Below are 25,274 nucleotides of genomic sequence, written 5' to 3' on the forward strand. Positions count from 1 at the left end.
GTATTTCTGAAATAACCAGCAATTCTTATTTTATGTATTAAAAATTTAGTATCTATATTTTTTGCAAGAGTATAAAACCCATAGGGAATATATTCTGTTTATATTGTCTATTATGTTCCCAAGTTTCTATCCTAAGGCCTGGCACCTGCTTTGCTCTAAATATCATGTGTCGAATTAATTAATTCAAGATTATTCTCACACTTAAGTATTTTTAAATTTATTAAAATTATTTCATTATTAAAAGTGAAAGTTGGATAAATCTGAATTTATACAATTAAGTAAATAAAAGACAATGTATACGAGGGGAAAGATAGCACAGTAGGTGAGGAAATTGTTTCCTTTTGTACATCCACTTCCAGAACAGTGCCTGACAAACAATAAGTCTTGATAAATATTTGCAGACTGACCCTGTGACCCTAATATTTGGTGACATAGGAGGTATGTATCAATGAAGATATATATTAAGAATATCATAGAAATAAGAATTTAATTGAATAGGAAAAGATGTGCAAAAGGGATGTAAATAAGTTTGATGATTAGGATATATTTGCTATGAGGTATATGGAAAAGATTCAATTCAGACTATGGCCTAGACCTTGATATTCTTCTTAAGTTAAAAACAAACCAACAAACAAACTTTTTAGACATTATAACTCTTGATTAAATTATAAATGACTTTATGATGTTTATAAAAAGCAACCTTAAGTTTAAATATATTAATGGCCTCTAAGATTAAATTTGAGCTTTATATACTGAATAATTTTGAATATCCATAATGTGTTATGCTGGAACTGAGCATTTAGTACATTTAATTTTTAATCATTTTGAATTACTTATACTGTTGTTTCAGTTTTAATGAACTATATGAATCTATGCATATATATATTTTTAATTTAGTGCCCCAATGCCATACCTGATTGGAATACACTCCAGCCTCATAGAGGTGAGTATCTTTCAGACATGAGATAGTGATAAAATTAACTCACAAAATAATAATTAAAACAGTTTTGTTTTGAAGGAATATCAATGGAATAGGACAAAGAAGTGACTCGTTTCATATTTAGAGTATGCCTATCATTTTTAAAAAGAACATTGAAATAATTTCATTTAAATTAACATACTAAATGACCATTTTTTTATAGCATGAAATCCATAAAAATAGGTTATATTTGGTAGAAATCATGTAAGTTTTAAATACTAAAACTTCAGTCCTTGATCAATTGCCTTTTTTTATGGCAACTTGAGATTATTTATATCTCTTTTTCAGACCTATATTTTGAAAGTCAAAATTTATGTACTTATGAGTCATGAAGTAAAATTTTTTATTTTGCAGACTTCATTATGTTCCCATTTATCAGTATATATATTTTAAATGTGGTTTTAATATACTAATCATTAACTTTAGAATATAGCCTTAAGTTTTAATTTTCAGTTCTGTTTGGGAATATAAAATTTAGTATTTTTTTTCCACCATTACCGCATCATTTTAAAATTATTTTTGTCATTTAAGTTATTCCTATAGTGAAAGACCTTGAACTATTAACACCATGAACTTGAAATTAGTGAGATTCCCAGGAAGGTCTTGGTATGGGGTCAGCATCTTAACAAAATAAGCAAAAGGCTTGAATTAAAACAAAGGATTGGGTCAATTGAGTGGTGTCATTATGCTGGATGCTATCAGTTTTATTCAGATAAATTTATCTTTTTTTGCTGGTTGTACAGATTGTACTTTAACCCAGTTTCTAATGAGCAACCTAAATGAGTTAGCTTTGGTTTTCCTCTTAGTTGCCATCACTGTATACACTCCATCAGTCCTTGCTTTGATCAAAGATGAGTCTGTTGATATATTTTAAAACTCCTGAGGATCATATTGGGAGAGAGTCATGCCCCTTTAGGAGGCGCAGGTTGTGGATTCCGACCTGTACGCTAGCTTTGGACATTTTTTCTTATCACAAAATGCTAGGGCAACATTTTTTATTTGTTTCACCAATAACAAAAAAATATATTTAAATGAATATCTTGAGTAGGTTTGTTTGTAATATTGAAGTCTGAGTTGCATAACTTTATGACTCCTTATTTTTTATTCATTTCTAGAAAACTTATTCTTACATGCCAATGTAGTTTCAGTGAAAGGATAAATCGCATAAAATGAAATATGAATGAGTAGGTACTTAATTTGTTACAAGATTATATGACTAGCATTTAGTTTATCAGTAATTTGACTTTATTTAAAATCTAACCTTGGTTGGATTGTTTTCTAAAAAGGGTCGTCAAATTTGATTTTTATATTAGTGTACTTGTCGCTTCTTAATGAATCTAATAGGATACATAATTTTTATAACATGTTTATTTATTATAGAGATGAAAAATATTTAAAGTTGTTGATTACCTGTTGATGTTATAGGATTTTTTGCATAATGATTCTACATCAAGTTTTAAAACAAATGATTCAGCTTTTCCAAAATACTGTATAAAAGGGTATATATTTTAAACATTCAATTAAATTTATCACATATTCTTGGATACCTATAAAGAAAACCAATACTGTTTTTAAGTAGCAAATTTAAGAATTGTTTGCTCCTTAAAAAGTGTTGTCTTAGAGAATAATCCATTCTAACTTTAAATTGACTCGTATTATTAAATGAGAATATTTGAAGCCATGATTAGACTGGTTGAAATCTCTGTATTTTTCATACTCTGGACTTATCTAAGTGTCTTGATAGTCAGCCTTATTTTATTTAATTGGTTTATTAGTGAATGAGAAGCTATACTGGGCACTTCAGGAATGCTTTTAAAACAATTGGATACCATTCAGCAACTTTCTTGTTAATCTATTACAAGATGATGTCAATCCTGCAAATTTCATTCTTGTTATGGCACTATTAGGAAGATTTTTTTCACTAAAATTTCTACCTTTTATGCTTTTTAATTTTTACCAAAATGGTCTCGTAATTAAAATATTGATACAGCTATTTACATATTTAATATGTAAGACTGAACTGAGTAAATGTTTGCTTCTTGCTTGGCAATTACAACCAATTTTTCTTTAAGGAATAATTAAAATATTTTCTTATTCCCTTTCTCTTGGTCGAGAGAGTTTCAACACATTTTATTGGTTTTTTTTAGGTTGGTGCAAAATTAATTGCGGTTTTGCTGTTTTTTTTTTTTTTTTTTTAATGGCAAAAACTGCAGTTAATTTTGCACCAACCTAATGTAACAACTTCTAAATGTATTTGTTCAAAGACATGAAATTAACATCCCTTAACATCTTTCTTTCAATTGTTTTAATGAAATTATGAGTAAAGGATGGCCAGAATCTTTTTAAAATACAAATTTCTTTCTAAAATAAAGGCTAAAGACACTTTGTTCTGCCTGAAAACTAGACTTTGGGGATGAACTCAAGGCAGACTAAGGCCTGCAGGTCATAAGGAATAAATTAGTAGAGGCTACAAATTTGAGGAATATCTTATTGTTTTAATGTACAACGGATTCTAAATAAAATGTTGACCCAGTTTTATAAAATCATGTGATTGCTGCCACTGTGTCATTTCTTTGTATTAATGTGCATAAGTATATTTGTAGCCATATTGTATGGAAAAGTTAAACATAGAGGGTGTGAGAAAGACTTGACTTCATACAGTTGTGCTTAATAATCATTTCAGTCTATGTCTAATATTTTTTTATTTTTGAAGAAAAAGACAATTTTTAAAATTTTCTTAATTTTGTATCTCATAACTTTATGAGATGTAACAGTGAGACACAGAAAGAGGTACCATTTTATATACCACATGACTTCCCATGCCTATTTGGAAAAAAAAATAGTTGAAGTCTAATTTGGAGAGAAAAAATAGATAAAATATTGATACTAATCCAAATTAAAATAAATTTGTTACTCTCTATTTTTTCCTTTTTTGCTAATGTATTGATAGAATTATTTTCATGTCAGGGAATCTCAGTTTATTAATTTGAAATGAATTTATTTTTCTGTTCTTTTTTGAGTGGTCCCTTAAATAAAATTTAATATTTAGCAATTACCAGGTTTTTAAAACTAAGAGCAGTTTTGAAAAAAGTGTACATGTCATAGTAGTACCAATTTCCTTGTTCTGAGTTTAGTGATAATGTCCTCACAAAACACTTTGTGGGCACATAATCTTATCTTAGGCTATTTACAAACTAAGTCATTTTATCCCTTAACAAATATGTCAGGTTTATTGGATTATCTTTATAGTCTCTGTCATAAAATGACAACTTAAAGTTGAAGATGAAAATCAAAATTATGACATGTTTTTCACACAAATGTGATTAATATTATTTATATTTTTACTTATAAAATAGGTTATTGTGGTCATACTATAGTTACTTTATAGGTTACTACACATATATGTACTTAAAGCTTTTTACATATTTATAAACATGTGAAAAGAAAAGGAAATGAGTGTATTTGTAAATATTTTTGAAGTAGTGTCAATAGTATCACTGTAGGTGATTCTCTGCTAATATCTTAGAAGTGGCCATCTTTTAAGTCTTTATAATAAAGAACACAGATTTTTAGAATCATCTGTCCTCATTGTAGACATTAAGCCTTTCTTAACATGTGGAAATTCTCTGCGTTAGACTACCATTGCTTTAGAAAGTTTAACATTCTAATATGCAGAGATTTGAAATTGTAAATGGATCAGAGAAATTTTAATTATGATCAATTTAAAATAACCAGTTTGGCTAATTTAAAATATAAGGTAATAAGGTTTTAAGTGATAATTTTCAAAAATGACTATTATTGTAGACCACCACTTTAAAAATACTACACTAAAATTATTAACCTATTGCTAGTTGACTTATACAATTATAAAATTCAGAGTTCACGCATATATTTAGTTAATGAGCAGTTATCACTAAAGAATAATACTATTTGTTACAAATTAAATAACACTAATAAAATTATATGAATTGTTTAAGTATACCTATTAGTTTAAGTAGGAAAAATGAACCATAAGTATTTTCTTTTAAGGATGAAAAATATGATAAAATTCTTATTTACTATTATTTGTAGACATATTGAGATAATTTGACTATTTTGATTAAACTTTCAAACAAATGAGACAAGTCAAGATAGTCTGATAGGCTATTAAATTTGATACCTTCTATTGAAATTCATGTGAGAAATATTACTAACAATAAATTCCATATTACTATCCTGTTATTTTCTCTTATTCAGCTTTCAGTCCTCATCATCAACATATACGTTTTGGTATGGAATATAGATAAAAAATTTAAATTACAGTTTAATGCTGTAGTCATAGTTATTGGTTTATGTTATCCTTGCAATATGATTTATGCTAAACATAGGTATAGAGCTGGCCACAAATTCTTGTATCATGGGACTGAAATTAAGTGGAAAAATTTTAAAGTATATAATTTGTTTATGGTTTGATGTAACTGTGCCTATTTTATAAGAAGTTTTGTTGTTGTTATGTTTAATATAAGATGAGCAAATATTCAATTTTAAGCATTTTTACTAAATCTTTTCGTATAGGTTGTAGTCAGACTTTCTCAGGAGGCAAAGTTGTTTCTATCCTTTTATAATATAGGATTTTCCTTTTTTCTTTTCCCAAGCCTAATGCATTAAGATAATATTTTCTGTTTCCAAGCTCATCATAACTTTGTAAAGTAAATATACTAAGATTTGTATTCATAATTGTGTTTTTTTAATAGAGAGTGAAAAATAAATCATTGGAAGATGTTGTTATGTTAAATGTTGATACAAACACATTAGAATCACCATTTAGTGACTTGAACAACCTACCAAGTGATGTGGTAAGTATGAAGGCTACTCAGTGGTGAACATATATGTTTTCTCCTGGACCTCTGAATTACTAAGTTATTTTTCGTACTTTTAATATCTGAAATAAAAGGGTTGGGTATTTGCATGGAGTGTTAGAGAAATCAATGTTGATTCCATATTTAATATTTTTACCTTTTAGCAGTTGAGATTTTGAATGGAACATCATATTCCTTATTGTAAAAGTAGGATCATAATTAAAAAGCTGAATGCATTCATTAGGCAGAGTTTCTTTAAACCTAAGTCTCTTCATCTCATCTTAATCATTATATTACAAAGTAGGCATTTCTGTCTGCCTAGTGGCATGTCTTGCAAAAGAATGAGAGAGTTTTTGAAGGCAAGAAGAAGAAGGGGGCCAATTATCGGCTTTTGCTTCCCTGCCACCTGCCAGCGCTTTTCCTTTTAATTAATGATCTGATGTTACTGGTCAATATAATAAGAAATGCTTGTACAGTTGGGGTCAGAAAATTCTGGCTTTGATCTCCCTCAACTTTCTGAAACATTTATTTGTTTTCTCTAAATTATTTCAGTTTTATTTTAATCTTTTCTATCCTGCTGAGGGCCGCAAGAATGAAAACCTACACTGTTTGTCATTTGCTTTGGCAGAGCAAAGACTGCTTACTTAGAATTCTATTTGTAAATTAAACTGCAAACCCAGTTTGTCATAAAAGACATCTGATCCTTTTGAAATGACGAAAACTGTCTTTTGTCTGTAAAGGCTGATAAATTAAGTGCCAGTTCTCTTCTGGTCTTTGATCTTGCGGAGGGTTGTGTGTGTGTGAGTGTGTCTGCAGCTTATAATGGGACATATTCTGTATGTCATGTTAAATAGTCTCCAAAAGTGCATTATTTTTGGCCTTCATATTCCTTAGTATGGGACAAAAATGCAAACTAGTACTGTTTCTGTATATATTTTAATGACTACTTAAAAATATCTTTATAACATAGTTCTAAGTTAAAATAACTTCCTTTTAAAAAATCAAAGCATTTATTCTTTATATGGATATTAAAATTTGGGAAAAAAATACCTTCAGAACATATTTTTCTGTAATATTGAACTACTTTGAAATCCATTATTAAGGAATTTGAGAAAGTGAATTTTAAAAATCCTAAACTCAAAAATACACTAATACCAGCCTTGATTGTCCTTCTGTCTAATGATAGGAAAAATATGATTTTAAAGTCAAAATCAGATTATTTATGCCCGTAATAACCTAAAAATACTTGCTGACCTTGAGGCATATTAAAATTGAACTACCTTATCTTACTGTAGTAAAACTTTTGCTATGAATATACAAATCTAAACCTAGACCAGTGAACAATTACATCTTTTTAGCTAATTATAACTAGATTACCTCATTATAAAATTTTTGCAAAAACAAAATCACAAATAAATTATTAGAGTTATTCATTTAAAAATCATTCAAAGTGTTTTTCACTGTATAGAGAAATAATTATGAAAATAGAATCCTGACTTTTAGGAACGCTTTCCTTATGTGCATGTACTTCCTACTGTTAATATCCTAGGGAGAAAGATTGTTTGTTAAAAAGAGAAAGAAGAAAAAAAAGAGAAAGAAATTCAGCTTTCCTGTACATGATATTAAAATTTTTATAGGCAGCTTCAATCAATGACAGATGATTCTTGAGAAAAATAATCTTTGAAATTTTATTTTTTGATGGGTGATTCTTTTTTAAATTGAGAAGTACTACTTTCCTAGTAGAATTAGTTTGATGATTAAAACATTTATTTAAATATATGGAGAAGTTAAATATTCACACATGTAAAGGTCTAAATATATAAAATGACAGAAGGGACCCTCTTATTTACTCATGAACAACAATGTAAACATAACTGAAATATTTAAAAATATAGATAAAAGTTATACTGAAAGGTGGTATAAATTGATTAAATAAATATATGCTTGAAATTCAGGGACACAGGCTTACAGAGAAATTTAAAGATTAGACAAAAATTGTTCTGAGATGGAGCTAGGACCATTTACTGAAAGTATGAGATGGTTTAAAGTTATAGTAATTTTCTAAAAATATTTTGGGTGATTTTTAGAACCCATTTCTAATAAATTTAGCTTTTTCATCTGTTTTCTATCTCTTATAATTTTGGAGGAAATAGGATGAAGCATCACATCATATTTTAGAAGCTGCCCTACCCCCACTAGACAGAACAGGACAATTGTAAATGTTTTAAATGAGATGTGTTAAAATTGCAAATGATCTTCCTAAAATTTTTTGTGTGTGATTTAAATTGATAAAATATACTTGAAACCTGAAAAATGTTACTATTAGTATTGTTTGATTGTTTAATAGGTTAACTGAGATTTAAATGGGGGGGTCCTTTTAAAATCATTCACCAAAGCATTTAAATTATACTTATGGGCTGGTTGACTTTCTATGCATGTGTACTCTATTATTGTGTCAGATTGACCAGTGGTCTTGGCTGTTCAAAGGTCAGTGGTCACAGTTGTCCTGAATTACTAGTTCTTTTTTCCTGTGGACCCTCTGCTGTGTTGCATGCTGTAATCTTCTTAATGGCTTCATTCCAATATTCACACATAATATTTTAGATTTATTGACTGTTAGAAATACTACCATGCCAGTAGCAGTTCCGCTACTCTTAAGGTATTTAAAATTGGAAAAATAAATCAGGGCGAAGCTTTCAGGATTCCTTTGTTTTCCTTAAGGGAGGGGGAAAACCTCTTTTCCTGTCTTCTGACAAGAACACTTGTTTTTTGATTTCATCATTTCACTATAGATTTGGATCATTAAAAGAAAAAAAACAAATATTTTATTGGGAGTGATTTTAACGATATTGATTATTACATGGAATAACTTTTAAAGGCAGTAGATCCAATAAAATATACTCTTGTAGTTTTTGTCTATGAATATATTGTGACTTTATTTTTTTAGTGGCTATGCCAAATAGACACCTTCAAACATCTGTAGTATAGTTTGAATGTTTTGAAATAAAAAAAGTAAATGTTAGGACTCAGTTACAGCATCAATCAAAGTTAGTGTTATTGTGGTATGTTCATAAGGGTGAGAAAAAGAACCAATTGAATTAAATATAACATTTGAAATCTCAAATGAGTTGATTTTAATTTATGAAAATGCAGTATTAAAACCTCCTATTCCAAATCTGCATACAATTTAGTTTTAATTGCATAATTTAAAATGTATTTCTGAGATATTCCTGCTCATTTTAATTTTTATCATCAACATTTTAAAAAGTAATTTGGAGGTTGTTACTATTTCAAATATAAATAGGATTACCCTCTTACCAGGAATTAAGCTAATAATTAGAATTATAAGATTTAGGAATTCTCTCCTCATATGAATATTAAATTAAACAATTATAAATTCCTATAGATGAAAGTACATTAGAATTGACATCTGAAAAAGTTACATGTATTACAGTATTCGTTACAACAGGCAAGTTTTTTGACCTGTATTGCTTAACTGTCTCTAATAATTTAAACTCGTTAGATTGTAAGAATAGTAATAATATTGATAGGTCATTATGCTATTCCTATTTTAGATAAGAAAATCAAGGCACAGAAAGTATACTGTTAATGGTACATCTAGAGATTCAGTTCATAGAGGTTGATCCTCAGGCCTGTGTCTGAAACAGTAGACCATGGTCCCTTTCATATAAATGTGATATACAATGTAATGAATAACTCCTTTAAAATATAGAAGTTTACTTGCCACTTAAACTTGTTAAAGAAATATTAGTTTGATCCATTTGATTTAAATTAGGATTTTCAGCACTATTTTTAAAACTTCATTTTCGTCTTAAATATAATACTATTGGAAAATAATTTTGTGTTTTCTACTATGAGGGTATATAGAAAATATGGTACACTTAAGAGTTATTGTACAAGTCACTGTAGACCACTGTAACAGGATAGCTATATTTTGTATGTAGCATATTTCATTACTAAAACATTGAAAAGACTTTATTATAATGATGCTATCTAAAATATCATGTATATTATAGTGAAGCTTTCAGGAATCATAAGAAGGAGTGCCTTAAATGTTTTTTTTTTTTTTTGTGATAAAAAAAAGAAAGACACGAATTGCTCTGAATCACCAAAAATCATTAAGAGCATATAAGAACTGGAGAAAGTCTCTAAATCTCTGATATCAAATATTTGAATATCTACATTCAAGTGAATTTATTAATTTGGGGATAAGCTTGAAAGAATTAGTTTTTTTCAGATAATTCTAAAATAAACTTTTAAAAAAATATTAAGTTATGTAAGCAAATTAAACTCTTAGAACCACACGGACTATCAATGGATATGTTTAATTCATTGAATATTTCCTGTAATCTAACATGAAGGTTTAACATGTTAAATTGTCATAATATATGTTATAAAGAAAAATAGGCCCCAGAGAATATTATATTAGTTCCAGGTTTGCCACAGTTCTGCTGTTATCCTTATTGTGTTTAATGGTAAATGAAGTCCCTAACAAATTTCTAGGGTGGTCAGGTTAGAAAGATTCATTCAGCTTCTAGAGTAATTTGGAGAACATTTTATTACTTCAGGAGACAAATATTGCTTTTAGTTTGCCCTTGGAAAAGTATAGTCATGCTTTTTCTCCTCTCAATCTCCAATTGGTAGAATTCAGGCATCTAGTTGTACCTTGCTCCCGCCACACAGCCTTGGTACAGTGCTTCGTAAATAGGCGTTCAATACGTGATTGCTGAAAGGAAATATAATTGCACTTCTTTTATCTTTAGTAATAGAAGCTTGCTTTTAAAGTCTGTTTACAGTTACCTCCTAGAACATTTTATAAGGATGTTTCCATTTGACTTTAATAATAATGAAAATGAGAAACCTGGATGCATATATAAAATATACTTTTTTGACTATGAGTATAACCTTTTATTTCCTGTGTTTAGAAAAAGAGACCATGTTGTGATGGCAGTCATTGTGCTTCTGCATACCCAGCTGAATGTCTGTGGAAACTCAGCTATTCTTTTAAATAGTTATTATCAGAGACATAATTATTTACAAAGTAGTTTTTTTTGTTGTTGTTTGTAGGTAAACTATTATAGATTTTACTGTCCTCCCAACTGTTTTCTTGGTGTATATTTTAAAAATATAAACCTTAAATACTAAAACAAAGAAGACAAAAGCAAAACCCAAAAACCTTAACTGTGCTTCTAAACATTTAAAAGATTTTTGTTAGTTTCTCTCAATTGAATAAGAGAACCTGGCTTTCCCACAGCAATGATCCAGGCTTTGGTAATCCCTCCCTTTATGTCTCTGTACTTTTGCCATTCTAAAGTTGATTTATTGTTTGTTACTTTTAGTGATTTTAAGTGCTCAATGAAGTTCCTTGGCTTTCTCGTGGCTTTTCATTTCCAACTAAATTACCTCGCCTTACTTTTAATGTCTTCCTCCCACCCACCATGTATTATCTTAATAGCATGCTTCTTTCTCTTGTTACTGCAGATACGTTTTTTTTTTCTGAAAAATGTAAACCTTGATTTTGGCTTTTAAAATTATTTCCAATTTATTTCTGGTCCTTTAAATTCTTGATTTTTCCACATTCAAGCAACTTTTTTGTGTGTAATATTGTGAGCACTGTCACAGTAGCGGTTCCCAAACCTTGCTAATATCATAATGACCAAGTGACTTTTTAAATAAATTATGTTTCTGAGCACCATCATAGATACTTTGATTGAGTCAACTAGAGGAATAATTGTAGAATTGTGCCTGGAACAGTTGTTAGATTTGTTCATTTATTCATTCATTCATTCAACAGGTGTTTATCAAGTATCTACTGTGTACAAACATTGTGCTGAGAACTGGGTATATAGTGGTGAACAAGCAGACATATACTCTTATTTCATAGAATTTATGGTGTGTTAACACTCATCTAGTATTACAAATAGAGACAAATGTTATAAAGAAACAGAGTGCGGTTGGAGAGAATTACAGTGGTATCCTAATTTAGATTAAGGGTGAGATAGGTAGAGGCTGAGCCTGTTCTAGCTCAGTGACACAGTAGAAAACCATGTGTGCCTCTGTGGTGCAGCAAGGCATTATCTCATGTGGTAGTGCCTAAATTCTCGGGGGCTCAAATGTTCTTCTCCAGCTTAATAGTAAAGGCTGCAAGCCTGAGGTTTCATTTTTCTTATGACGTGGCAGGAACCTGATGCTGTGCCAGTTGCACTGAGGATGGGATTTCAGGTGCACCAGTATGAGAAACTATGGAAGCAGTTAGGAGCTTGGTCTATATTCTTATTTCATATCTCTCATATATCTTTATACTGTTTGTTTATTATCCTTTATACTGTTTATTATCCTTTATACTGTTTATTATCATTTATACTGTTTGTTTGCTGTTTGGTGTATTTACTAGGGTACAAGCTAAGCTGCTATAACAGAGAGACCTAAATACCCATTCTTAGATAAAAATAGAAATATATTTATCTCTTGTATAACAATTAAGAGTTAAGTTTTCCAGAGATGTGGGACAACTCTGCCATCCTCAATACATAGCATGCAACTCTAGGTTTAAGGTATGCTGTTTGTCTACCTTGCCCCAGAATAAAGAGGAGAATCCACAGAGGGGTATTCATATCCCTTTTAGGGACAGCCTGAAAATGTCATGTTCCTCAACTCATTCCATTTGTCTGAACCCAGCCATATGGACACACCAAGTTCCAAGGGATGTTGGAAACTAGCTGAGTTAACCTAGTTTTGTTAAATATGCACCAGCCCAAACTTAAGACTTCCATTAGCAAAGAAAGGGAGAATAGATGTTGGTGGACTTAAAGCCATCTCTGCTATAAGTAAACTGATATGGAAATAATTTTAGCCAAACTGAGATGCCATTTTTACTAGTCCGCACGCTCAGATCAGCCTTTTGTGGTCCAGCCAAGCTCAGTGTATCAGGAACATCTTTATGGAGAATTGGCCTCAATGATGGTGAGTATGAGTAAGCCAAGTGGGAGGAGGAAGAAGAGGGGGAGGAGAGATAACATATTTAAAGTTTTTCCTGTGAGGAAGAGGTTGGTTGATTCAAGACCTATATAGCTGTAGTGAAATAAACAAAAACATTATGCAAAATGAGATAGTAGAGATAGGCAGGGGAAATCATAAAATATGTGTAGTTCTTGTTAAAGACCTTTGGATTTTATTGGAAATTCATTGAATACTTGTAGATGATGCCGTATTAGTTAGGATTTGACAGGTACTTTAAACCAATGAAACAATGTAATGATATGCTCTATAAGTATATGATATGATTTTCATTTAATAAATGTTAAAGGTTCCTGTTTTAATCTTCAAATAGAGATTTGTTAGAAAATTATTAAGAGAGAAGTGTTAATTTTGTTTCTTAATAAACTGAACTTTAGGAAAGTTAAAGAAGTATGGGGATTTAATATCTAATTCATGTGATAACTGTAACATGATTCATGGAAGAATAAAAGGTTTCAACTTTATATCTTTGTTCTACAGATGATTTTTTCACACTTTAACTTTTATAAATATATGTAGTTTCTAGAGAACAGTTTAGTTATATGAAAGGAAATATTTAAAAATATCTTAGGAGTGTTTTAGGTTGTGTAGATTATGTAAATATTATTTTAGAACAGTTATTTTTATCTTCACTTCTTTACCCTGATGTTTCTCTTTGTGATCATTAAAAGTAAAATAAAAATTTCTAGGTATAGCAGTTAATATATTTTTACTGCAAAAACATATCTAGAAATCACATCTAAAAGTTAAGTAAAAGAGGAAATCTGTCACTTCTCGGAAAAACTCAACCCCCTTATATGCTCTGCCTTCCTGGCTTACTCTCCTTTGGTATAATTACTTCATTACTTAGACTGTGTGCACATGGCTTATGCTCTTTTAACGTGTACCTGTTTGCTGCGTTTACTCATGTAATTCTGTCCTTTTATTCATAGTTGCTTTAGTGCTAAGAGGGTAAAAGTGGGAAATTGGTGGTAATATTATTCATGCTACAGTGAGTTCCCACTGTGCTAAAATCCAGGTTATAATTCTTCCCATGGATGACTGCTTGGAGGTCTGAATTCTCACTGAAAGGAATTTAAAACATTTGATACGAGCAATGAAGTGATGCTTATTTCTGAATTTTCTTTTCATTGTTTAACTTTTCATTTGTGATCTATCCTAATACTAAATTAGATTTTTAAAAAAATATATTTACAAAGTGTAAAGTCTCTAAAGACCGTAAGATAAAATGTCCTTTGTGAAGTAATCCTTAGCCATTGGAGGTTGAGGCTAGCTTACTTTCTTAAGAATAAAAAGATAAAACAATTGATATTTTTTCAATATTTATAAGATTATGTGATAATAGCCATATGACTAAGGTTCCAAATGCTTTTCTGAATTCAGAGTTATGGGTGAGTATAAGCCTTAGGATTTCATGGGAAGAGATACATTTATTTCATAACTAAACTTAGAAGTTTGGAAATTAAAGCAGAAAATGCTCTTTCCTAGACCAGGTATTAAAAAAGTACAGAACAGACACCATCATTTTTATAGATAAAAACTGCTAAAAGCTAATTAGCACTGCAAAGGGCATTGGTAACTGGTGATAATTTACTCCAGTGATGTAAAGACCAGAAACACAGCAAGATTGATGCAATCATTTTATATTATATTAATATCCTTATATCTAAAACTGATTTTTAAAAACAATTGTTTTCTTATAGACTCTTTTTGAGCATTCATTTGCACATGTAGAAACACTTAGCTGCCCTTCTGGTCTCTGAAAAACAGGAACAACTTCAGATGTACTGGCAATTGAAGTCCACTAGAGTAGATCAAGGAAAAATTCTTTTTATGTAATTTGTAAAAGTTGAAATAATGTAGAAAGAGGCAAAGGAGAAATATAATTATATTTCTTGCCAGGCAATTTTAGTTTAAAATCTGTATGAAATTAGATAGTATACTCATGTAGAATAACACTGTCCAAAAAAAAAAAGTGAGCCACATGTATGATTGTGTTTTCTTGTAGCCACATTAAATAATAAAATAAATAGGTGAAATTAATTTTAATGATATATTTTATTTAACCCTATATATAAATATTGCTTCCAAATATAATCAATATAAAATTTATTGAGTTTTTTTTATTGTACTGAGTCTTCTAAATATAGTGTCTGTTTTACTCTTATGGCAAATCTCAGTTGAGACAAGTCAAATATCAAGTGCGTGTATGACTGATAGCTACCTTATTGGCTGGCATAGTTCTAGAACAAGTGCTTTCTTTTTTCTATTTTCTACACATCCACAGGGAGCTGAGGAGCTATCATTGACTAGTTTTGGAAGTGAAGGCTGCATTTTTATAATTTGGTTTGGAATGGCTTGTGGCAGTGTGTTTAATACTCCTGTATAACTCAAGCAACAATTATGTGGTCAAGGATTTGGTATAATGAAGGTTGAGGAATGGCTTGACTTGACTGTATTCTTAGTGAGCATACATGTTGTGATTGTCTGGAGAACATTGTCTTCTTGATTTATGGACAACTGAGTTGTGAATTTCATGTTTTATTTTTAAAAAGTACACATTAAGGAATTTTCTTTTGCAGAGATGTAAGGGGCATTTTAATTTTTTTATTTTCTAAAGTAAAAATCTTTTAAAAAACAACTACTTATGTATAATAATACTTTAAAAAGACTGGAATCATATTCCTTACATTATAATCTTTTGGGGTGTGTATGTAGTAATTAAATATGTATATTGATATTCACTCCCATTGTTATTGAAGGCATTTGAAACTTAAAAATAGCATAGAAGTTTCAGAATAAAGGATATTAATTTAGATTTATTTTTGTAATTATTATTGTTTGAATATGTGGGTTACCTAAAAATATGCATTTATTGAGGTTAGATTTTAATAACAAAAACCTCTCTTAAATGAATCCTGGTTTATGCACTTTGTGGGCTAAATGAATTAGGCTCTCAACTTTTATCTGAATCTATGGAGCTTGGATATAAATTGAAAAGATCACAGCTATGGGGAGAAGACCTACACTGCAAAGGCCTTTCTGCATAGATTATGAACATAACTCAATAATTTTTTCAAAACTGTGGTTATAATTGGACCCAATGGGGGTCTGTTTCTTTGATCAGATCACAGTAACTGTGACTTTACACTGGAAAATGTCACTACTGTGAAGGTTTATCACCTGTAGAGCTGGTTTTTCCTCTGATGCTGTGTTCATTTCTCATTAGCATTATTCAAAGTTTAGTTGTTAATTAGGTTGACAGTTCAATTACAATCATCTACAAGTGAAGTCAGGGCTACTTGCATAAAGAAATAAAAATAACCCTTCTTGCATAGATATATGTGTGTATGTGTATATATGTGTGCATGTGTTTTTGTGTATATGTGTGCATGTGTATGTATGTGTGTATATGTTTGCATATATATGTATGCACATATATACATAAAAGGAAAAATAACACTATTTTGTTATATGATAGTTTCATAAGGCTAAGAATATGCTCTGTTAAGTGAGCATTCTTTCCAAAATTTGTCTTACCAGTTTTATTTCTAAATAAAACAGAATTGTTACACAACATGCTTCCATTTTAAGCACTGATGAATATATATGAGAACCAATATTTTTAAATGTATAGAATATAGTTTACTATTTTGTGTGAAACGAACTGGTACAGTGAATTGGATGCATAGGAACATTTTATATCTCCTCCTCCTTAAATAATAAGAGTTTTCATCAGGAGTATGATCTCACTTAAAATTCTGTTCATAAATAATATGCATTTTCTAAAATACGTAACACTTGAAATTAAAAGAAAAATGTATGAAAAATTAAAACAAACTTAAATACCTTTTAAAAATAAGCAAATTTTTTGATAAATTTTTCTTTGATTTAGAAACTTTAGTGTTTTAATCTGATTACTGGTTCATGAGACAATGATATTGAACTCAAACCCATGTGGTAGTGGAAAAAACTGGACAGAACTAGGTTTAGATCCCAGCTTTGCCACTTATTAGCTACATAGTAAGGGCAAATGAATTCACATCTTTGTTCCTCTATTTCTTCATTCATAGATGGGAATATGAATGCTTTTCTTAGAACACTGTTGTGAATATTAAATGAGACAATGTATAACATTTGCATAAAATTCTCCACTCATGGTATAATTTCAATAACTTTATCTCCTCTCCCCTCTTCTTTATCTCATAATGACAAAAACTATTCAACAAATGACTGGAAAATTATGTATGCAAATGAGACTTCCAAAAATAAAATTAAATGGTAAGTGATCCTGGAGGACCTGTAACAAATAACCTTACATAGCAAAAACGAACAAAACCCAACCTGCTTCATCTCAAAACAAGTAGACACATGTTGTAATTGCTAAAAATCTGTAGAAATGTGGCTCACAAGCAGTTTATTGTAAAATAATTAAAGCTTATTTATGTCAAGAGGCCTTGGGAAAAAAAGAGAGCATAAACCAATTTGCATTAGCACGTTACTCTCCTCTCCTGCTTTCGTTTCAATTAACAGACCAGCAGGTGCTCTCTGCAGTTAAAAAGATAAGCTATCAGGGAGCAGGATGAATTTTTGGCTGACCTGAACACACTGTGGTTTGCCTGCTGATTGGGTTCCTACCTCGCTGTACCAATTTCTGAGGTGTTAATTTAACTGTTCCTCTCTGTCATGCAGGTCTCGGCCTTGAAAAATAAACTGAAGAAGCAGTCTACAGCTACGGGTGATGGAGTAGCTAGGGCCTTTCTTAGAGCACAGGCTGCTTTGTTTGGATCCTACAGAGATGCACTGAGATACAAACCTGTAAGCGTTTTGTTTCATCACTGTTTTAATTTGCTTTTTTATGGTTCTTTGGAATGAGACAGAAAAAAAGAGACATCATTTTAATATTGCACCTTGAAAAAGTATCATGGAAATCTTTTAAGATCCAAAATATTATGTTTTAAAACATACATTTCATCTCTAATTTTTGACTTTTTATTTTTAGTTTTGTTTAGTACTCTTCCATTAGTATTTCCCAGAGTATTTGTGTCACCTTCTTAATACTCTAGAAGTGGAATACTTACTCCTTAACTAATGGAAAAATTGTATTACTGTAGTTTTTTGGGTTTTGTTTTTTGTTTTTTGTTTTTTTCTGAGATGGAGTCTCGCTCTGTCACCCAGGCTGGAGTGCAGTGGCCCGATCTTGGCTGACTGCAAGCTCCGCCTCCCGGGTTTACTCCATTCTCCTGCCTCAGCCTCCCGTGTAGCTGGGACTACAGGCGCCCGCCACCGCGCCCAACTAATTTTTCGTATTTTTAGTAGAGATGGGGTTTCACCATGTTAGCCAGGATGGTCTCGATTTCCTGACCTCGTGATCCGCCCATCTTGGCCTCCCAAAGTGCTGGGATTACAGGCATGAGCCACTGCGCCCAGCCTGTATTACTGTATGTTAAAACACTTACCTGATCTTGTTAAGATCCTTAAGAAATTCATAAGACAATTGGGCTTATTAGATTAATGTGTTTAGAAATGACAGGTACAAAGTGATACTTAAGAAAAATAGAACTTGAAGGTTTTACAATATTTGGAAATTTGTTGTCTTTGTAATTCATGACCCTTTGCTAAGCTGGGTTTATCTCTTTAGCATATCTTAGCTCATTTTCTCATTCTTTCTGTTTTAATACCCTAATTATTATTGTGTAGAATTATAGCCAAGTTTTTAAGAGTATCCAAAAAGGTGCAAGTCAAAGTACATTTGTTGGTTAGATTATGTTAGGCTGATTTTACAGAAATTTTTAGACTATTCTTCCTTCACTGGGTGAGTAAGTTGTAAGAGATAAAAACATTGATTTAGTAATAAGAAGACCTGCTATCTAATAGGAGTTGTTACTATGCTGCATAACCTTGACCCGTCTCCTTATTCTCTCTAGATTTTGATCTTCGTATTTGTAAAATGAGAATTCTTATACCTTCCCGCTCTATCTTTCAAGGTGGTGTTAAACTCAGTTGTAAACTATGAAGCACTAAACAAATGTGAAGGGGTTATATCTTCTTTAAACTGACTTCTGAATTAGTGGTTCCCACTCAAGTGATCCTTATAGCTCTAAAGGTCATCCAGTTATTGGAAGGATTCCTTAAATGCATGGGGAAATCAGCTGCTGTTTCTATAAGTGTGTTTGTCTAGTTTACATGCTAATCTTTTTGAGACGTGTATATTTTTAAAGCATTATATAATTCATAGTACTCTACAGAGTATACATATCTCACATGGAGGAGTCTTAAAAAATTGCTCATAGTTATAAGGGTCACATTCTTTAAAAGACTGGAAACCAATAATCTATGCTACAGTAGAGCATATTCATATTTCAATTGTTCAACATCAGTAAAAACATAAAAATGAGTTTGAAACACAAAATTAGTGATTGATTCTGGTTACGTCAAATTTTTAAAATAGGGATTGATTTCAAGTTTACAGTACAGGAACGAAAGTTAAAAATATCACTTTGCTTGAATTTTGACATATTTAAGTACATATTCATCTTTATAAACTAAACGTCATTTTTATTTTAAAATTGTTGAGTACTTCAGATTTGAAGAAAGGAGCAAATTGAAGTGAGAACATTTTCTTCAATGATTTAAACTATCAGTGTGTTGGGTACTGAGTGAAATTAATAAAATATCCCATCTTTAATATTAGTTACTATAGATTTCACTGTTTAATTTTATCACCCTTTAAGCTTCATTGAGCAGATAGGAGTATAAGATTTCAGTGACTAACTTTTTTTAAAAAACCATCGTGAAAGCCAGATTGTTATTATCTGTGAAAAATGTTTAATTTTGTCTTAGAGTATCTTTCTTGTTTATTGATCACATTTTGTTATAAATTTATTTGTTTAGTTGCCTACATTTTTTTCTTTTTACTTTTGATATTTTCTTGTTTTCATTTCTGCTGTTAGTATTTTTTAGGAGCTAAGTGGTAGTATTTTCATTTTCTATGCCTTTACATTTCTTCTGACTCAATCTTTGAATGAAAGCTTCCTTTTTAATGTATACTGAATGCATTTAGATGATTATTTTCCATTTATTTTCACAAGAAATAGCTTTTAAGGAAAATTATTTCTTTTTGTGCATAAACTGCTTTTTCAACCATTATCTTTATAAATTGCTTATATCATAATTTATTAAAAGTATATTAATTTTTTGTTTTATAATTCTTTTGGTCATTGATATAATAGACCAATGTCTTCTCTCTTCACTTAGACCTTTTTTTAATATCAACCAAAAATATTTTATATCAATCAAATATATTTTGGTTGATATTTTAAAAAGGGCTAAGTGCAGAGAGAAGTTTCAAAAACATATTTAAGGAGTATCCTGTAGCTATTATAGTACAATTGGAAAAGAAAAGATTACTCAGTAGCTGTTAATAATATGAATTATTGGCCAGGTGTGGTGGCTCACGTCTGTAATCCCAGCACTTTGCACTTTGGGAGACCGAGATGGGCGGATCACAAGGTCAGGAGATCGAGACCATCCTGGTTAACACGGTGAAACCCCGTCTCTACTAAAAATACAAAAAAATTAGCCAGGCGTGGTGGTGGGTACCTGTAGTCCCAGCTACTCCGGAGGCTGAGGCAGGAGAATGGCATGAACCTGGGAGGCGGGGCTTGCAGTGAGCCGAGATGGCGCCACTGCACTCCAGCTTGGGCAACAGCGAGACTGGGTCTCAAAAAAAAAAAAAAAAAAAGAATTATTTTACTAGACATTACTTTTTAAAATTTTATGATTGTTTATACACATAAAAATAAACCATTATTTCCCTTACTTTTAACAGAATTAAACCTGTAGGGTAGACCAATGACTGATCAGTCTCAGGGGCCATCTCTTCACCTGGCATTCAAGGCCCTTACCATGGGCAGGCAGTCTGTTTTCCTTTTTTTCTAAACTTTGCCCTCACTTCAGAGAATTCTGCCTGTGAATTCAAATGTCCTAAGCTTCTCAGGCTTCCACACATTTACTTACAATGTTCTTTCTTCCTGGCAATGCTTTTCATCCTCACTTTTAATAGCCATCTAGTTCCTTCTTGATCCTGGAAGCTGTAGTTTGTACTGACCCCTTCTTTCTCTGAATTAATTATACTTATTTTATTTAACACATTTCTTCAGCCTTATTTACATATTATTTGTTAATTACATTATTTTGACTGATATTCATAATTTTTGATCACTATGAAAACATTAACTGACCATTGAACACCCATTGGATGACAGGCATTGATAGGCTCTTTGGATAAGTGTTCTTGTTGAATTTTTACAAGCCTTCAAAATATTACCCTTTATATTTTAAAGATGAGGAAGATGATACAGAATTTGAGTAAGCTCACTGTTTCTCTAGCTAGTGAATAGTGGGGCTTAGGTTTGAATCTGCTTTTTTCATGGTCCCTCTCTTGCTCTAGTGTGATATATTTCTGTTCTACCTTGCCTCTGTTATGATATGATGCTTTTTTTGAGATAGAGTCTCACTCTGTCTCCCAGGCTGGAGTGCAGTGGTGCAATCTTGGCTCACAGAAAGCTCCGCCTCCCAGGTTCATGCCATTCTCCTGCTTCAGCCTCCCGAGTAGCTGAGACTACAGGTGTCCACCACCATGCCTGGCTAATTTTTGAATTTTTAGTAGAGACGGAGTTTCACCATGTTAGCCAGGATGGTCTTGATCTCCTGACCTCGTGATCCACCCGTCTCGGCCCCAAAGTGCTGGGATTACAGGCATGAGCCACCACGCCCAGCCATGATACACTTCTTAAGATATGTTTCAAGGGTTCCAAGATGGCCAAATAGGAACAGCTCCAGTCTACATCTCCCAGCATGAGCGATGCAGAAGACGGCTGATTTCTGCATTTCCAACTGAGGTACTGGGTTCATCTCACTGGGGCTTGTGGGACAGTGGGGGCAGGACAGTGGGTGCAGCCCATGAGCATGAGTCGAAGCAGGGTGAGGCATCACCTCACCTGGGAAGCACAAGGGGTCAGGGAATTCCCCTTCCTAGACAAGGGAAGCTGTGACAGATGGCACCTGGAAAATTGGGTCACTCCCATCCTAATACTGCGCTTTTCCAATGGTCTTGGCAAACGACATACCAGGAGATTATATCCTGTGCCTGGCTCGGAGGGTCCCATGCCCACGGAGCCTTGCTCATTGCTAGCACAGCAGTCTGAGATACAACTGCAAGGCGGCAGCGAGGCTGAGAGAGGGGCACCCGCCATTGCTGAGGCTCTAGTAGGTAAACAAAGTGGCCAGGAAGCTTGAACTGGGTGGAGCCCACCGCAGCTCAAGGAGGCCTGCCTGTCTCTGTAGATTCAACATCTAGGGGCAAGGCATAGCTGAACAAAGGCAGCAGAAACCTCTGCAGACTTAAATTTCCCTGTCTGACAGCTTTGAAGAGAGTAGTGGTTCGCCCAGCTCGGAGTTTGAGATCTGAGAACAGACAGACTGCCTCCTCAAGTGGATCCCTGACCACCAAGTAGCCTAACTGGGAGGCACCACCCAGTAGGGGCAGACTGACATCTCACACAGCCGGGTACCCCACTGAGATGAAGCTTCCAGAGAAACAATCAGGCAGCAACATTTGATGTTCAGTAATATTCTCTGTTCTGCAGCCTCCGCTGCTGATACCCAGGCAAACAGGGTCTGGAGTAAACCTCCAGCAAACTCCAACAGACCTGCAGCTGAGGGTCCTGACTGTTAGAAGGAAAACTAACTAACAGAAAGGTCATCCACACTAAAACCCCATCTGTATGTCACCATCATCAAAGACCAAAGGTAGATAAAACCACAAAGATGGGGGAAAAAACAGAGCAGAAAAACTGAAAATTCTAAAATCCAGAGCACCTCTCCTCTTCCAAAGAAATGCAGCTCCTTGCCAGCAACGGAACAAAGCGGGATGGAGAATGACTTTGACTAGTTGAGAGAAGAAGGCTTCAGACAATCAAACTTCTCCAAGCTAAAGGAGGAAGTTCAAACCCATTGCAAGGAAGTTAAAACCTTGAAAAAAGATAAGACGAATGACTGACTACAATAAACACTGTAGAGAAGACCTAAAATGACCTGATGGAGCTGAAAACCATGGCATGAGAACTTCGTGACGCATGCACAGTTGTATTCAGTAGCCGATTCGATCAACTGGAAGAAAGGGTATCAGTGATTGAAGATCAAATGAATGAAATGAATTGAGAAGAAAAGTTTAGAGAAAAAAGAGTAAAAAGAAATGAACAAAGCCTCCAAGAAATATGGGACTATGTGAAAAGACCAAATCTACGTCTGATTGGTGTACCTGAAAGTGACAGGGAGAATGGAACCAAGCTGGAAAACATTCTGCAGGATGTTTTCCAGGAGAACTTCCCCAACCTAGCAAGGCAGGCCAACATTCAAATTCAGGAAATAGAGAGAATACCACAAAGATACTCCTCGAGAAGAGCAACTCCAAGACACATAATTGTCAGATTCACTAATGTTGAAATGAAGGAAAAAATGTCAGGGGCAGCCAGAAAGAAAGACTGGATTACCCACAAAGGGAAGCCCCTCGGACTAACAGCAGATCTCTCGGCAGAAACTCTATGAGCCAGAAGAGAGTGGGGGCCAATATTCAACATTCTTAAAGAAAAGAATTTTCAACCCAGAATTTCACATCCAGCCAAACTAAGCTTAATAAGTGAAGGAGAAATAAAATCCTTTACAGACAAGCAAATGCTGAGAGATTTTGTCGACCACCAGGCCTGCCTTACAAGAGCTCCTGAAGGAAGCAATAAACATAGAAAGGAACAACCGGTACCAGACATTGCAAAAACATGCCAAATTGTAAAGACCATCGACGCTAGGAAGAAACTGCATCAACTAATGAGCAAAATAACCAGCTAACATCATAATGAGAGGATGAAATTCATACATAACAATATTAACCTTAAATGTAAATGGGCTAAATGCCCCAATTAAAAGACACAGACTGGCAAATTGGATAAAGAGTCAAGATCCATCAGTGTGCTATATTCAGGAGACCCATCTCATGTGCAGACACACTTAGGCTCAAAGTAAAGGGGTGGAGGAAGATCTACCAAGCAAATGGGAAACAAAAAAAGGCAGGGGTTGCAATCCTAGTCTCTGGTAAAATGGACTTTAAACCAACAAAGATCAAAAGAGACGTGGCCATTACATAATGGTAAAGGAATCAATTCAACAAGAAGAGCTAACTATCCTAAATATAAATGCACCCAATACAGGAGAAACCAGATTCATAAAGCAAGTCCTTAGAGACCTACAAAGAGACTTAGACTCCCACACAATAATAATGGGAGACTTTAACACCCCCTGTCAACATTAGACAGATTAAGTAGACAGAAAGTTAAAAAGAATATCCAGGGATTGAACTCTGCTCTGCATCAAGCAGACCTGATAGATATCTACAGAACTCTCCAACCCAAATCAACAGAATATACATTCTTCTCAGTACCACATCGCACTTATTCCAAAATTGACCACGTAGTTGGAAGTAAAGCAGCCCACAGCAAATGTAAAAGAACAGAAATTACAACACACTGTCTCTCAGACCACAGTGCAATCAAACTAGAACTCAGGATTAAGAAACTCACTCAAAACCACTCAACTACATGGAAACTGAACAACCTGCTCCTGAATGATTACTAGGTACATATCGAAACGAAGGCAGAAATAAAGATGTTCTTTGAAACCAATGAGAACACAGACACAACATACCAGAATCTCTGGGACACATTTAAACCAGTGTGTAGAGGGAAATTTATAGTACTAAATGCCCACAAGAGAAAGCAGGAAAGATCTAAAATCGACACCCTAACGTCACAATTAAAAGATACTAGAGAAGCTAGAGCAAACACATTCAAAAGCTAGCAGAAGGCAAGAAATAACTAAGAACAGAGTAGAACTGAAGGAGACAGAGACACAAAAAACCCTTCAAAAAATCCATGAATCCAGGATCTGGTTTTTTGAAAAGATCAGCAGCATGGTACTGGTACCAAAACAGAGATATAGACCAATGGAACAGAACAGAGCCCTCAAAAATAATACCACACATCTACCACCATCTGATCTTTGACAAATCTGACAAAACCAAGAAATGGGGAAAGGATTCCCTATTTAATAAATGGTGCTGGGAAAACTGGCTAGCCATAAGTAGAAAGCTGAAACTGGATCCCTTCGTTACACCTTATACAAAAATTAATTCAAGATGGATTAAAGACTTAAATGTTAGGCCTAAAACCATAAAAACCCTAGAAGAAAACCTAGGCAATACCATTCAGGACATTGGCATGGGCAAGGACTTCATGTCTAAAACACCAAAAGCAATAGCAACAAAAGCCATAATTGACAAATGGAATCTAATTAAACTAAAGAGC

General features: G+C 32.8%; 1 protein-coding gene across 11 annotated transcripts in view; it reads left to right on the top strand.

Moving 5' to 3' along the window:
- The window catches only part of DENND1B (DENN domain containing 1B), a 277,692-nt gene that overhangs the window by 163,352 nt on the left and 89,066 nt on the right, over positions 1 to 25,274 (top strand). For all 11 annotated transcript variants that reach the window (XR_002520214.2, XR_002520210.2, XR_002520216.2 and 8 more), the window contains 3 exons: positions 898 to 943; positions 5,713 to 5,814; positions 17,548 to 17,673. Coding sequence is in view for 8 of the 11 variants with exons in the window: in XM_017951054.3 (XP_017806543.1) it covers positions 898 to 943; positions 5,713 to 5,814; positions 17,548 to 17,673 (274 nt within the window). In the remaining 3 variants the exon portion in view is untranslated. The remainder of the gene's footprint in view (positions 1 to 897; positions 944 to 5,712; positions 5,815 to 17,547; positions 17,674 to 25,274) is intronic.

This window comes from Papio anubis, chromosome 1, assembly GCF_008728515.1.
Source record: "Papio anubis isolate 15944 chromosome 1, Panubis1.0, whole genome shotgun sequence".
Lineage (NCBI taxonomy): Eukaryota > Metazoa > Chordata > Mammalia > Primates > Cercopithecidae > Papio > Papio anubis.